The sequence below is a fragment of the Cordyceps javanica genome, chromosome 1 (genome assembly GCF_051103115.1).
Source record: "Cordyceps javanica chromosome 1, complete sequence".
NCBI lineage: Eukaryota > Fungi > Ascomycota > Sordariomycetes > Hypocreales > Cordycipitaceae > Cordyceps > Cordyceps javanica.
In genome coordinates this window covers 1,820,472-1,835,126 of record NC_139295.1, presented here as the reverse complement: position 1 = coordinate 1,835,126, position 14,655 = coordinate 1,820,472, and the positions used below count along the sequence as shown (strand labels likewise).

The 14,655-nt window shown below is 54.3% G+C and overlaps 6 protein-coding genes across 6 annotated transcripts; 3 read left to right on the top strand and 3 right to left on the bottom strand.

Annotated features, from left to right (window-relative positions):
- Positions 1 to 275: 275 nt before the first annotated feature.
- Positions 276 to 2,577, top strand: V2A60_000574 (fungal specific transcription factor domain-containing protein; the record flags this gene model as incomplete). Its single annotated transcript, XM_083251943.1, has 6 exons — positions 276 to 278; positions 337 to 392; positions 444 to 578; positions 639 to 955; positions 1,016 to 1,917; positions 2,005 to 2,577. The coding sequence occupies 6 exons, from the start codon at positions 276 to 278 to the stop codon at positions 2,575 to 2,577; spliced, it is 1,986 nt and encodes a 661-aa protein (XP_083108069.1).
- A 124-nt stretch (positions 2,578 to 2,701) lies between these two features.
- Positions 2,702 to 4,251, bottom strand: V2A60_000573 (Rieske [2Fe-2S] iron-sulfur domain-containing protein; the record flags this gene model as incomplete). The annotated part of the gene is made up of 5 exons (XM_083251942.1): positions 2,702 to 2,896; positions 3,009 to 3,234; positions 3,302 to 3,480; positions 3,549 to 3,847; positions 3,909 to 4,251. The coding sequence occupies 5 exons, from the start codon at positions 4,249 to 4,251 to the stop codon at positions 2,702 to 2,704; spliced, it is 1,242 nt and encodes a 413-aa protein (XP_083108068.1).
- Positions 4,252 to 6,102: 1,851 nt separating this feature from the next.
- Positions 6,103 to 7,227, top strand: V2A60_000572 (FAD dependent oxidoreductase; the record flags this gene model as incomplete). Its single annotated transcript, XM_083251941.1, has 1 exon — positions 6,103 to 7,227. One exon carries the CDS (start codon positions 6,103 to 6,105, stop codon positions 7,225 to 7,227), a length of 1,125 nt encoding a protein of 374 aa, XP_083108067.1.
- Positions 7,228 to 7,889: 662 nt separating this feature from the next.
- On the bottom strand, positions 7,890 to 9,387 carry V2A60_000571 (KH domain-containing protein; the record flags this gene model as incomplete). The annotated part of the gene is made up of 3 exons (XM_083251940.1): positions 7,890 to 7,912; positions 7,964 to 8,840; positions 8,893 to 9,387. 3 exons carry the CDS (start codon positions 9,385 to 9,387, stop codon positions 7,890 to 7,892), a joined length of 1,395 nt encoding a protein of 464 aa, XP_083108066.1.
- A 1,153-nt stretch (positions 9,388 to 10,540) lies between these two features.
- On the top strand, positions 10,541 to 11,584 carry V2A60_000570 (uncharacterized protein; the record flags this gene model as incomplete). The annotated part of the gene is made up of 2 exons (XM_083251939.1): positions 10,541 to 10,639; positions 10,688 to 11,584. The coding sequence occupies 2 exons, from the start codon at positions 10,541 to 10,543 to the stop codon at positions 11,582 to 11,584; spliced, it is 996 nt and encodes a 331-aa protein (XP_083108065.1).
- Positions 11,585 to 12,256: 672 nt separating this feature from the next.
- On the bottom strand, positions 12,257 to 13,590 carry V2A60_000569 (glycosyltransferase family 25 protein; the record flags this gene model as incomplete). The annotated part of the gene is made up of 3 exons (XM_083251938.1): positions 12,257 to 13,064; positions 13,133 to 13,347; positions 13,423 to 13,590. The coding sequence occupies 3 exons, from the start codon at positions 13,588 to 13,590 to the stop codon at positions 12,257 to 12,259; spliced, it is 1,191 nt and encodes a 396-aa protein (XP_083108064.1).
- Positions 13,591 to 14,655: the final 1,065 nt, after the last annotated feature.

The window sequence follows — 14,655 nt, the reverse complement described above, 5'->3', positions numbered from 1 at the left end:
GCACCGCAGCGAATCGAGACAAGTTTTGACAAATGGACGGTGCGCGGCTCAACAGACGAGCTCGCCAGGCTTGTGAGCCTTGCAGGCATGCACTCTTCTTAGCACCACGCTATCCGCGGTATCACGGGCTTTGCTGATGCCATGTTAGACGCAAAAAGTCGAGATGCCCCGGAGAGAGGCCCATCTGTTCCTACTGCCAGCGCCTGGGACAGCTCTGCGTGTATAACAACGGCGGCAGAGATGCAGAGCTAGGCCCCTCCAGGCACAATAGGAAGATGGTAAAGCTACACAGCAATGGCGGGCCCCGAATGAGTTGTCTAACCTAAGTCGCTGTAGGAATACCGCATTGATAGCCTGGAAGAAAAGATGGACCGTCTGATTGAAAGAGTCAGGTATGTGTCGGAGGAAATTGAAGAAATGGCCTCTAACGACACGACTCGCAGCCCCGTCAATGTGCCTTCTCGCTCACCTGTTACGCCGTATCATCATTCAGTCAGCAGACCGGCGCGGACAAGAACCGCCAGCGCAGGCGACCTCCCTTGCTGGAACTGGAACAATGACGATGACGAAGGTCTAAGGTATGCAATCCGCCGACCCCCCATCTGGAGTCATTCATGTCAATAACAGATCCTAATTAGCGACCTGTTGATGCCCAAGGAAAATATGCTCGCAATGGGCCGCCTCTACCTCGCGTGGTGTCACGGACAGCCAATTGCCCTATTTGACCCAGAGATCTTCCTCGACTCACTCCCGTTTCGGGACCTGGAGCTCATTTTGGCTTTACAAGCACTCAGCCTCCGGTACCCCCCAAGCACACTGACGCCGCAGAAGCGGGAAAGGCTGGACTCGATGGAGCGAGAGTCACGGAGCGCCGTCATGAATCGCATCGCGAGCTCCGCCGTCGAGCTCTCCACCTTGCAGACTCTTTGTATCCTGAGTATGGTTGAATTTGCAGGTAAGACGACTCTCTACCGCGGGGCAAGCGAAGGAGTATAGTTCTGAGTACCTTCTATAGACGGAAACATTGCGCAGGCCGGTCTGCATGTGGCTATTGCCAGTCACTTGGCGCAGAGCGTCCAGTCCAACAGCATGCTGGGCGACGCTGACGAGTTTGACGACTGCGTCCGCAGCATAATCATGCTACAGAACCTGCAGGGCTGCATAGCGCCGGCCACGGGGCCCGGCAGCGCCCTCATCGGGGGACACCCACCGCCCATCTCGCAGACGCACGACGCGGCTCCCTCCGGCCGCGAGCCGGCAGCAGCCGGGGGCCCCACCGGATCGGTGCATAACCCGGGCAGCAGCCAGATGGACTCGGGCATTATGAAGTACGTGCTGGAGCTCAGCGAGGCGTGGCGCATGGCACGGTCCTATGCGGCCTGCCGCGTGGGCTCGGACGCGCCGCCGCCGTGGCACCAGCATTCGGACTACTCGAGCGTCATGAACCTGCACCTCGAGTTCGACTGCCGCGTGCCTCTGCGGTACCGCTTCGCTGCCAACAAGTTTGCCGAGCAGGATCTGGACGACCTGGAGCGCAAGCGGGATTACTGGGGCCCGTGGCTTTATATACAAATCATTTACGCCGTCATTCCGTGCATCGTCAACCACCCGTTCCTGCTGTCGATGCGCTTGAAGAATTTTCGTCAGACGCTACCTCAGTCCTTTATACACCACTCCTTTGAGTACATCAATCGCCACGCAGGGTGGATCATGTACTTTATCAACATGCTGGAAAAGAAGGGGTTTCAGATTACAGACCCGGCGATGGCGCACTGCATCGCGGTGGTGGCGACGATACACTTGCAGCATAGCTTTGTCAAGGACAGACCTCTGCGAGACAAGGCGCAAGAAGGATTTGAAAAGTGCATCGCCTTTTTGCGGCGCATGGGCGGCACGTGGCCGTACATTTCTACCATGGTAACGAAACACACTTCTCTAGCACTCTTGCATCTGACTTGCCCTAGACATGGAAAACGTCGCTAACCAATTTGCTCTATTATCTAGGCGAACAACTTGGCAAAGCTGCGAGAAAGCGTCGGCCTGCTCTACTCTCCCAGAGCAAACGACGCTGCGTTCCCGGATGACCGCGACTCCTTCTCCATCGACGCCCAGCTGCTGTGGGACATTCTCGTCTACGAGCGCGCCGGCCGGCCCGACGCCGGCGCCGACCAGTCCATCTTTGGCAAGACGCTCAAGGTCGGCAGCAAGCTGCGCGAGGACGACGTGCGCGCCGCCGCCGAGTTTGACCTGGTTGGCTCCGCGGGCATCTCCGGCCACAAGGCCGTGTCCAAGGAGACGCCTGCCTACGCGCCCAACGAGGATGTCGCGCCGCCGCCGCCGGGCGTGCTCATGAGCAACAGCAGCAGCGGCGGCGGCGGCGGTGGTGGTAGCGGCGGCATTAACAACGGCAGCAACATGGAGGATGTGGAGAATGGTGACGCGGGGAACATGCTTGTGTCGGTGGAAGATCGCTTCTTTGAGGGTATTGGTGGGCTGGACGGCGAGGAACACCTGTTCTTGCAGGCGAATGACTTTGGAAAGGCAATTGACACATGGCTGAGCCATGACGTATTGTAACGGTACGACAAAAATGAAACTTGCTTGAATCGACTACCTAATGAAACAACACTATACAGAAGAAAAAAGTTTGCAGAATGGATCGTAAGTCGTTGAATACATGAGATCAATAATCATGAGTCATTTACCATGCCAACTCGGCGCTGGTCAGACTGCTCGCGGCACAGTCCAGTTTGTTGCACAAGTCCACATCCTTTTGGATCGTCGCCGAGACGCGATGCTTTGGCACCGCCGGCCAAATCTCTGCTCCCGTCGCCTGCTCATCCTCGTAATGGTCCGTGATGAGATTTCTCGTCAACATTTGAAAGAACAGAGGCCCCTGTGAGTTTTTTGGGGATGTTTTTCGTTAGCATCAATCTTTTAGCGCGCGAAAGAAGAAAGAGAGAAACTGGTTAATTTTCCCGAGTTTTGTTTTGTTTTTGCGTCCGTACCTTTTCTGCGCGCGGATGCAGCTCGCCGTTGAGGAAGATACCGCCATTCAGGTTCTTCTGGGCGCCGTTGCAGAGCTCCTTGTCCTCCATCATGATGTTCTTGAAAAATTCCGAGATTTCGGTAAAGGCGGCTTCGGTCGCGTCGGTGCTGCGGTAGACCTCGTACTCCATGTGCGTCTGCGCGGCCGAGATGGGCACGCAGCGCTGGATGAAGAAGAATTGGGGGCTGCTCATGTCAGCATGTATAAGCAAAAAAGCAAAAAAGGACATCTCCGGCCATGGGATTTACATACGTGACGGTGGAGGAGGCATTCGGGTAGTAGTATGTGCTGACGTTGCCCAGGCTTTTGGCCTCGGGATCAGCCTTGTCGACGGCGTAGTGCTGGATGTGTGTACCGGCCGTCTCGACCCAGTACTTGGAGAGATCCGTCACGGCTGGCAGGGCCGGATGCCCAGTCGGGCAGTGATAGCACTGCGCGCAGCATTTTCGTGTTAGCCCTGACAACTGCCCGTCATCCATAGGCGCGGTTGGCGCCTTACCTCATTGTAGTTGTCGGCGAGTACTTTCCAATTGTAGTCACCAATCATCTCCCAGCTGTGGTCATAGGTATATTTGGTCATGTCAAATTTGAGAAGCCGCGGCTGCTCATCCACCGTTGCGAAATCCTGCTCCCAAGACACAGCGGGAGTCTCATCCGCATCCAAGTTGACGTACACAAAACCGAGAGCATCGATGTGCACATGGATCCGATATAAGCCATTCTCTTCCTTATTAAAGGCAGGAATTTCCTGGTACTTGGGCGCCTTGGCCAAATGCCCATCGAAACCATACGACCAGCCTATACTCCTCCTTCGTTAGAACATCATAGAAGTCTGGAATCTACTTGGAAAGGAACGCACCGTGATACTTGCATGCCAAAGTCGACACCTTACCCGACTCCTTCTCCACCATCGGATACGCGCGATGCCTGCAGATGTTGTGGTGCGCTCGGATGTCTCCCTGGCGGTCACGAATCAGGAAAAATGTGTATCCTGCCTCTGTGATCTTGACGTAGCTACCAGTCTCAGGGAAGCGAAGCTTGTGTGTGACGAGCAGCCACTTCTTGGAGAAGATGGCGCGCCGCTCCAGCTCGTACATGGCAGGCGACCTGTACCATGCTGCAGGCAGCGCTGGCGTAGCCTTGCTTTCGTTGACGCGGTCTGTCGGCGTCTTTTGGCTTGTACCAAACCCGAACCAACTCATGACGATGTATATAATATTCGGGTTAGAAAAAATCGCAGCTTTTTGTGTAGGTTGGCGTGTCTGAACCCGATTTGATTTGAGGAAAGAGCCGGGCTGACCGCCCTTTGGCGAGAATTTCGTTCTCTTATTATACTCAATACCCCCTGGACCTCGTCCCCCCCAATCATTGGCCTCATGGCGCGCCTCCGGCTGCTACAGGACCCCGACCGAGACTCCGGGCTTGTGGGACCCCGTGCCCATCGGCGTTCAACGGTCCGTGTGGGGACGGAGAACACGGACCGCATCCGTACCCACAGGAGCCGTGGCGGTCGGGCTGCCAGAGATATTGGTTCCCAATTTTTGTGATTTTCGGCTGGGAAAAAAAATATGGTAGCCTGAAAATTCAATTGTGATGGCTTTGTTTCTTTCCTTTTTGTCATAAAAGTTGTCTCGTCTAGTCCTTGTGTCGATCAACCGGGAGCATGCGCGCATGTGCAGTGGGGACGGGGATCAACACGGAGAGGTAAACTGCCCACGGCACCGCCGCTACCTGAAGGGGATACAATTGTAAACCAACAAACACGAGGCATGCTAATGCCAGAACAACAGCAGTTTGTCCAGGAATCATAAGAGAAGACAAGATCCCGGACAGTGATGACAAGCTAGTATTAAATGACACTACATTCGTCAAGTCAAGTGGGGGTATTCAGATTCCGGTTCACGGCGTGGTTTTTGACTCTAATCGTGGCATAGCACGAGCAGGGCGAACAATTTGCATGTATTACTGACCAAATCGAAGCCAGCCAGCCCGATAGGTCAGCTCATGTAGCTGAGAGGCACCGAAGAATTGCGATCGGAGAGAGATCAATTTTACTCGAGGAGCCAGGAGGAGCCAGGAGAGAACGTCCCTACGCTGAGGGGGGGAGTTGATTTCAGGAAGCCGGTGCAGCTTTATGATTGCCCGACCATAGTCAACGTGTTATTTGCGGGGTGGTCTCCCCTTTCTAGCTTGACATTTAGTCGATCACCTGCTGCTGGGTCGCAATACGAACAAGCATTATTCACCAGCCTTAAAGAGATCTTTCAGGTTGAGGAGAGTTAGGCTCTGCCAATTTCGCGCCGCCGGATCGACATTGGCAGGTCGCCATACCGACATTTTATGTGCGAATTCGATTCATACGTCGAGATTCTTGTTTTCTTGCTCTTTCAGCCTAGATCTACATCCACATAAACCTTGGCTCTTTTTGGCCGTGAATCGATCATTTCTCAGAGGTGGCCGAAAGGTCGCCAATTTGCATACATGCGGGATCAATGTGTGGGAAGCCGGAGGGCCCAAACCGAGACCTGCATTGCGCAGAGCCAGGACTCCGCACGTAGGCCTCCGAATACTGTATTTGTGACCGTATTGGCGCTCTGGACAGTAGAGAGACCGGAGCGAGGCGCTTGCAGGCCGAAACTGATGGGATAAGATACCTGTCGTGCATTATACAAGTGTGAGCGCTGATCAACTCATCGCTATCTGTACGGGGGACTGTGGTCTCTCACCTGTTTTACAATTGCATGCTAGATATTAGAATAGATTTTATACAATAGCGATGAGTGAAGAAACGGTAGCGTGCATCATGTCGTTTACTTTGAGCTGATCAGTCCTCCGGCCGTACGATTCGGTGGGGTAGTGGGTACGGCCCGGGTGGCGGCGCTGGACATTTATCATGCTAGCTTTCGCCATTCGCCATGGTAATCAAACGATCTTGTATATAACATGGCCATGTGCTGGCCTGCTGCTCTGATTTTTTTTTCTTGTTCTTTCCACACACAGATAGGAGGTAACGAGAGAACTGAGGAGGCAAACCACGCAACCTCCAGCAAATTATGTCGTCCCGATCGCCGCCCGCCAAGGGCGACCCCATCATCATTGTCGGCGCCGGCGTCTTTGGCCTCTCGACGGCGCTCGAGCTCGCCGTCCGGGGCTACACCAACGTCACCGTGCTGGACCGCTTCGTGCCGCCGGCCGTCGACGGCAGCAGCGTGGACCTCTCGCGCATCGTGCGGTTCGACTACGGCGACCGCCTGTACGGGGCCATGGCGCGTGAGGCCGTCGCCGGCTGGGCCGCCGAGTACCCGGACCACTACCACCAGTGCGGCTTCGCGATGCTCAACGAGGGCGGGGGCGGCGGGGCCGACGGGTTCGCCTACACGCGCGAGTGCGTCGCGGTCGACGAAGCGCTCGGCCGCACCATTGAGCTCTACGACGAGGCGCCCGACCTGCGGCGGCGCGTGCCCGGCATCCCGGCCCGGCTGGAGGGCTTCAAGGCATTCTACAACCCCAAAGGCGGGTGGGCCGACGCGGCGTCCAGCATCGCGCAGCTGGCGAGCCGGTGCAGCCAGGCGGGCGTGTCCATTGTGGCCGGGCGGCGCGGCACGGTCAGGATGCTGGTGCACGAGGGCGCAGCGGTGGCTGGCGTGCAGCTCATGGACGGCAGCCGCATGGGAGCATCGCTGGTGATTCTCGCTGCGGGCGCGTGGACCAACCACCTGCTCCGCGTCACGCACGCCAGCTCCGCGTCGGCGCAGCCCGTAGGATTCATTCAGCTCACCGACGCCGAGGCCGCCTCGCTGCGTGGCATGCCCGTCATGATCAACGCCAACAAGGGCGTGTTTGTCTTCCCGCCCACGCCGGGCACCAACATCCTCAAGGTGGCGCGCCACGGCTTCGGGTACGCGACGTCCGAGACGGTGGACGACGGCCGGACGGCGCCGCGCGTGCTCTCGTGCCCGCGCAGGGACGACAACAACGCGCGCAACTCGTACATGCCCGAGGACGCGCAGGAAGGGCTGCGCGACGGGTTGCGCGACTTGGTGCCCGAGTTTGCGGAGCGGCCGTGGTCGAGGCTGCGGATGTGTTGGTACTCAGACACGCCGGAGGGCGACTTCATCGTGGATCACCATCCGCAGGTCTCGGGCCTCTTTTTGGCCACTGGCGGCTCGGGGCAGTAAGCTTTTACCCTTCTCTTTTTCTTCAGCCAATTGTTGGCGTTGTTGGATGACGAGCTGAGCTGACAATGTTGCAGTGCGTTCAAGTTCCTCCCGGTGCTGGGCAGGTACATTGTCGATTGTCTTGAAAACAAGGCCCCCCAAACCTTGAGATACAAGTGGCGTATGCGTCCGGAGTCGTGTGAGAGCGAGATCAAGATAGGGGATGGGAGTCGTGGCGGACCACCGCTCAGAACTTTGACAGCGTTGGAGCAGTCAAAATTGTAGTAGCGGTCAAGGCATGGATGGCGATCGATAGAAAGTTGCTTGTTCATGCTAGTGTTAACAGGAAACTCGAACATGGGGCGGAATTGATAGAATACTGTTCGCAGGGCCCATACTATACACCCAGTGTCACGCATACTCTTCGCCGAGACCTGCATGCAGCTCGCTGATAAAATCGCAAGTTGGAATACCACTGCCAAAAGCCAAACACTTCCATAACAACCCCATACTAATCGATACAGATGATTCACGTTATCCTTGAATTCGACCCAAACGACTACAAAATTGGCACGCAGGACAAGCAACAAATTCCAGGCGGAATAGAAATCAGATAATTTAACAAAACACCGTCAAAACCCTCGTCGTATACCGTCGCTATTTGCACCTAAAGTGCAGTTCCTCTACATCCTGTGCTTCTCAGAGTCTATAGATCGGTTAGCGTTTGAGCCATCAGTATGTCCTGCTTCAATCTTACCAAGTCGAGAGTATAATAGGTAGAGCGCCATGCGGTTGCACTCTTCGGTACCTGTGACCGTGACCAGTCTCTCATTGCTATTATCCTGGGGTTCGTTGATCTTAATCACGCTTCCACTGAGCTGGCGTATCTCATTGATCTTGGATCCACCCTTGCCAATAATTGCGCCGACCATGTCGTTGGGAATATAGATTTGCTGAGTCATTGGACCACCGGGCATACCAGCATGCATGTTCTGCGCCTGAGGGCCGCCGTGAGGTTGCGCCCCAGTGTGAGGTGGCATGTGTTGCTGAACATGAGGAGCGGCCGCCCCATAAGTAGTACCTTGAGCGCCATAGTGCATAGGCATGCTGGGGACCGCCGCCTGGGTGCCAGTGTGAGGAGGGTACTGGGCCGGGTAGGGAGCAGGAGGCGGCATCGGCGGCCGACGTTCTGAGTGGCGTCCATAGTTCTCGCTGCGGCCGTACTGGCCAGAAGCAGGCTGAGGGCTGTAGGGAACGACTTGCATACCCCCGGGAATGGAGCCAGCAGGCGCACCGCTTCTGGTAGCATAGGCGGAGGAGGCGGGTCCGCCAAAACGTTCGTTCAGTTGCTCGAGAAGAGTCGAGCCAACATAGTACGTGGCAATGTGGACGGCATCGGCAACACCCATTACAACAAGCGAACGCTCACTGGACATGGGGAGGCAGGAATCCGAAGCATTAAGCCGAGCCCCCGACGCTTCCTGGATTTCTCGGATGCGAGCGCCACCCTTTCCAATAATAGACCCAATCAGAATATGGGGAATGAGAAGACGTAGCGGGTACGTCTTTGACGAGGCAGTAGAAGTCTCTGTTAAGGGCTCATTATTGAGCGTACGAATGATCAAGCCGAAAGCCTAGAGATGGTTAGCTTATTGTTTTCATGCATTGACTCAGCAAGAAACCTACCTTGGCCACCGCATCTACGATGCCGCTGACTGTTAGAATGCGCTCGACAGCTCCCTTTTGGTAGTCGCTGACAGTGCATTTGGCATTGGACATCTTGCGAATGTTGGAGACATTCTCGCCGCCTTTTCCAATGATTGTAGCGGCCTCTGGACTAGAGATGACGGCGCGGATGTGAATCCAGGACGTTTCGTCGTGTGCGGCGGCAGAGGATGAAGCACCACCGGCTGCAGCAGCCACCTTGTCATCGGCTGTTGCCTCGCTTGTGATGGCGTCTGCTTCAGACTTGACTCCATTGGAAACTTCGTCACCGTTCTTGTCGGCGCTTTCGACGATATCTTCCGAGAGCTTCGTACTCTTGGCGTCGCCATCGTTTTTGAGGACTTTGTCGAGCGCGGGACGCTTTGCGTCGGGTTGATCAGTGGCGCGAGACGGAGAAGAAGCCTCCTCCAGAGGTCGTTTCGTCGACTGCGTCGGCTGCGGCGGTGGGGAAGACATGGCTCAAGATTTCACGAGTTTGCTCTTCAGTAATGCTTAACAGGGATAGTCGCTGAGGACTGAATTGTTTATTGATATCGTCTTATCTACACTCAGGGGGTTTTCAGGAGGAAAACGTGCTGGTGCAGTGACGGGGTCGAGGAGCTCGAGTCGTGTGAAGTCTTCGTGCAGGGGTGTCGAGCAGCCTTTTGGGCAGGGCGGGCTGGAGAGAGATGGCAGAGGAAAGCTCCAAGAAGCTCGGGCAGGAGAAAGTGTGCGAATTCGTGATCGAGAAGTGTGCCGGAAATGACTCTGATGCAGAGGAGAGGAAGGGCGACGACGCGAGATGGAGACTTGAATGGCTTGAGATGGAAGAGAGGATGGTGCAGCGAATCGAGGATGGAGGATATTCTCTTGGAAATGGAAGAGGCAAGCGCTCAGCTCAAACCTATTGATATTTCTTTCCTTCTTGTTGCTAAGCTCTCGTTGCAATGCTTCGCTTGGTGTCACGAATAAGTGCACGGCTGTATATGCAGGGCGAAGACGACCTGTCGTAGGTGCACACTGGAGGCGCGGTGGTTCCGATCGTGATCGATGGCGCAACACTCGTAGGAAAGGATCTTTTCGACCGTCGTCCGTCGGGCGTCGTCGCGAATCGAAAGGATCGGCAGCCGGTGGGATACAACTCGCGACACTAGTGCCAGGATGCGGGAAGCCCAATCCTCAAAGTAGTGAGGTGAAGGATGGCGATGATTGGGGGTGAAGCAATGTCGCGCGTCGCAAATGGAAGAAGACCTCCTTAGAAATCCCCCAAACTCCGTTCTACCTGCGCCCCCATCTCTTTTGTCACGTGATAGGTGGGTATGCTAGAGGGTCGCGCCTTCCTTGGTGGGGACAGTGCGAAACCGGGCAAACGAGGCACGTTGCTACTGGCGCTGAGCAGCACCAAAGTGCCCAAGTTCAGGGCGAGTTAGGCCAAAAAGAAATACAGTGCGAAATCTTACCACGCACTCAGATCGAACAGTAGAGGTCGACGCGGTGCGCGCTGATGGATTTGGAGCTTTTGGTGGCCTATGTAGAACGGTTACCAATGGAATACAGGTTTTGACGCAACCTTGCTAATAAATCATCGTTGAAATACCCCAGTTAGACATCTCACCACCCTAGTATTGGCATGGCGTCCTCTGAAGATCGCGTTCATGCCAACAATCTTGAATACACACTTAAAGAGCTACGGCGCGAAGTACGGGAACGTGAGCAGCAATTAAATAGAGTACGTCAACGACTCACAATACAATCACATATTTCTAACATATATCAGCTGCGTGCCTCGCAGGAAGAGGCTGTCCTCTCTCCAATAGCTCAAGTCAAGGTTATTACTGCCGCATTTGACGATGTCACGGATGCCGAGCCATTCGTCCCCATGGCAAGCTCTTTACTGCCTTCATTACTAGCCATGCGCAAAACGCATAGCGTCATTGCAGCTTCCAATGCACTGATAGAGGAGCAAGCCAATACTCAAGAAGCGCAAAATAAGCAGCTGGAGGCTGACCGTGCGGCCCTCAAGGACCAAAACCTCATCCACGAGGCCCTCACGGCGCGAATATTGTCATTACAAGAGGAGCTGAATTCGAATGCGGACATTACACATGGCGACGCCGTTAACGAGAAGAGGGCAGAGCTCAAACAGAAAGCCAAGGACTATAGTAGAAGGAAACGGCAGCTCATGATTGATCTTTTAGCCTTTATGCAGCGTGAGCTTGCGCCGCTGCTTGTCGCGGAAGAAATGGGCGGCCCGGTGGTAGGAGACTTGATGGATGTTGATGCCAACGACCTTGCCGCGGGCTTTACTGCACAAGGCAAGTTGAGGAGGGGCGGCAAAGGTGACGCTATCCATGAAAAGGGGCAGCGGCGCATTGATGAGATTTGGGGCAATACGGGGGACGGCGCTGGAGCCCGTCGCTCGGGGGCCGGGAGCAATTCACGAAAACGACCCCTGAACGACGTAGAAGCTGCGACGGAGGAGATGCGATGGCTCACAGAGCAGCTCCTCAACAACATGACGGAGGCAGCGGGTAATACAGAGGACGCGTACGTAACAATTGGGCGCGAGTCTGCTGCTGTTCGGTTCCTGATACGATCCAAAGTGGCACAGTACCACCCCAAAGACATTTCACGCATCAAACTGATTGACTTTGGGAGAGAATTGGAGGAATGAGTGGGAAAGGGACCGCCGACAATGGCGACGATACATAATCAACAAAGATAATTATCAATGATCAACTACTATAATGGCATTATCGGCAGATTGCGTACGGAGCGTTCAATCCAGCTTTTTGTCTCTTCCGACTCGTTCTTTCAGTTCACCTCCTTCACTTCTAGTTCACTCTTCTACTTTGCCTACTTCCACGTCATCTAGTTCCTTCTCCTGGTTAGCTGGCTCGGTTCATTGTTCCGGTTCATTGTTCCGGTTCATTGTTCCGGTTCATTGTTCCGGTTCATCTCTCTCGATTTATCCAACTCCAAATTCTTCGCAAGATACCTCATCCAAGTCGTTCCATCTTGTATCTCGTGCATAATTGGCTCAGCTTTCCGACGCACCTTTCCCCAGGGAAGGGCTAGTGTTATAGCGAGACGTATAGGTTGTCCTCTGGTGATCACTGGCTGCAGCCAGGTCGAGAATGATGTGCGAACTTGTCAGAGATGTATGATAATGTTAAAAAAGGACGGTAATAGAGACTTTTGACAAAGGTCTATGCTATGGCAATGCCTTGGATTAGATTCTTGTATTCTGTGCTCCGACCAGTCCGCCCACCCAGATCTAAGCCTACTTGGCGATATGATATAAGAAACAGTTATTACAGTAATAAGAGTGATAATACAATGATGCCTATATCCCCTCCGGATCGGGAAAGCCATCTGAGTAGTCCTGGTTGCCATCCATGATCTTGTCCGCGTTCAAGGCAACGCTCCAACGCACCATGTCTGTCTTGGCCTCTTTGCGATAGCCCTCTCCATGGTCACCAATGTTGCTGCCCGAGCTCATGGAGCCAACATTTCTGTGATGGCTAAACAGAGGCGGCTGCGCAGCGAGACACTTGTGCTTGCGGCGGCCCTGCATACCCTTGCAGTAGTGCCGTAGCGCAATGTCGAGAGGGTGGGTGAGTTCGCGCAGTGCAAGCTCGCGCAACAAACCACGAGCGCCCTTTTGGGAGACGGCATAGCCCAGGGAGCACACACCGTCCTCGACGTGGTGGACGGCGCGTGTGTGGGCCGGGTAGTTGTCCTTGAGAAGGTATGGGTTGGACAGCGAGTATAGGGCGTCCTTTGGCGGAACACTCGCATCGTTGTAGCTAAAGACTCGACCAAAGGGCAAGTTGTCGCTGTCCAAGACGGGCCAGCTTACGCCGCAATGGCCCAGCCAGAGCATCTCCCACTCGTCGCCATAGGGTGAGATCTTGGGCTCTACCGTCGGTGGCAGTTTGTCTATTGTGAACTCGCGAATATTCTTGGTACCATTGCTGCCTGGTTCGGGGTACGTCGGGTCAGCATATCTCGGATGCGACGCGGTGTTCAGCAGCGGCTGGGTGAGTGCGCGGGTCGAGAGGGCTGTGTCGATGAGCAGGGAGCGGATGCGGACGTCCCAGTCAGAGTCGTCCTCCAAGATGAGGGCGGTGGTGAGGTTCCGTCGAACAATTCTGTTTCTCTGGATCAGCTCGGGTTCAAAGATACAAGGCAATCCTGCAGTGAGGTACAAAGAGCTTACTCTTGAAGGGCATTCATGTGTCCGCGCCAGCAGCCCAGAGCGCCACCCGTGAGGGTGTCACCTGCCTCGCTCATGGGGATGGCATTGGGGTTGATGTTTTCTCCGCGGGGGCCGTCAATAAACTCAAACATGATGTTACTGAGGCTAGCTTGCAAAACCATCTGATCTCGTCTGTCTGTGCGGTCGGGTAGACCCATGACGAAGACGGCCTCGAACTACCGAATCGGGCATTAGCAACGTTTTCGTCAAACCGACAGATGGGTTGTTTTGGTGCTGCAGAGAATTCTCACCCCGAGAGTGCTGTTGTTGATATCGTTGAGAAGACCGCTGACTTTTCTTTCAATCTCGCCCCTGGCCAGAGGCCGAGGGTTGATGAAATGCGGCCGTTGAAGGAGCATGAAGAGCAAGCTGCCGGTTGCTAGCAGCACCATGAGCGGCCATTTTCTAGACGTCGCCATTCTACAGATCATGCCACAGTGATAAAATGTCACGGTGAATGTGGGAACAAGGCTCTTCCATGCTGTGCATTATAAATTTCTGGTCAGGCTGTTGTCGGAACGGTTACCCGCTTTCACAGTCCACCCACCCGTACCCCTGTTTTCAGGGCTGAAAATACTTATCACCGAGTTCGAGTCATGTAGACCCTATCGCGTCGTTGGAACGGGTCACATTGAGACAATAGGGGGGATCTTTGAATGTATGCCTCATGTCGACGCATGAGAGCCGTTTCCAATACACTCGCTTGTAACCACCAAAAAGCCGTAAGTGAACAGACGGAAAGAGTACGCCAAACCCGGCGATTCAGGCCAACGGCAGGCAGGCTGCCGTTGAGAGGGGCAAAGGGGTTGCCTGAGGCTACCTTCAGAGTCCATTTGCTAGGTGGAGCAAAAGTCGTTCATTTCGCAAGGAAATAAATGAGACGAGAATCTAACAATTGTCGACGAGTACTGAGTAGATTATAGTTATCAGTAAGCTAACAGATACTGAACCATTTCCATTTAAAGTAATACGCTAATCTCCGAAAAATGTCTTCAGAGACACGTGTCCGCTAGGACCTCGCAACGTACCGACGGGGAACTTAAATCAATTCCTACCTAAGTATCCGTAGTTATTTAATTAAATACTCGGCCAGGACAACAGCGGGAGGGACCGACCGTAACAATAGCATGCAACACGTCACTGCCACGCACCCACAGATGAGACAAGCACAACTTCTCTCAACCCAATCTCTAAAGATTGTTCCTAGACCTAACTCTCACAACCCAGGAACGGGCTCTATTCAACGTATATGAGCCAAGTTCCAGCACCCGCTCAATACTTGTGCCAAAATGCCAAGTAGAAAAGAAGTGTGACCCTGGAGGCTGTGACGTTCGACATTCTTGTAATTCACCCTCTAGGTTTCCAACATTGGCTACCTGCGCAACCAAGGTATACATGCCGCATCTCAATATCTACTCATTGGCAAGAAATTCGTCAATCTCGGCCTGAGTAGTACCATTTTTTTTATCCAGAAAGTCGACTCA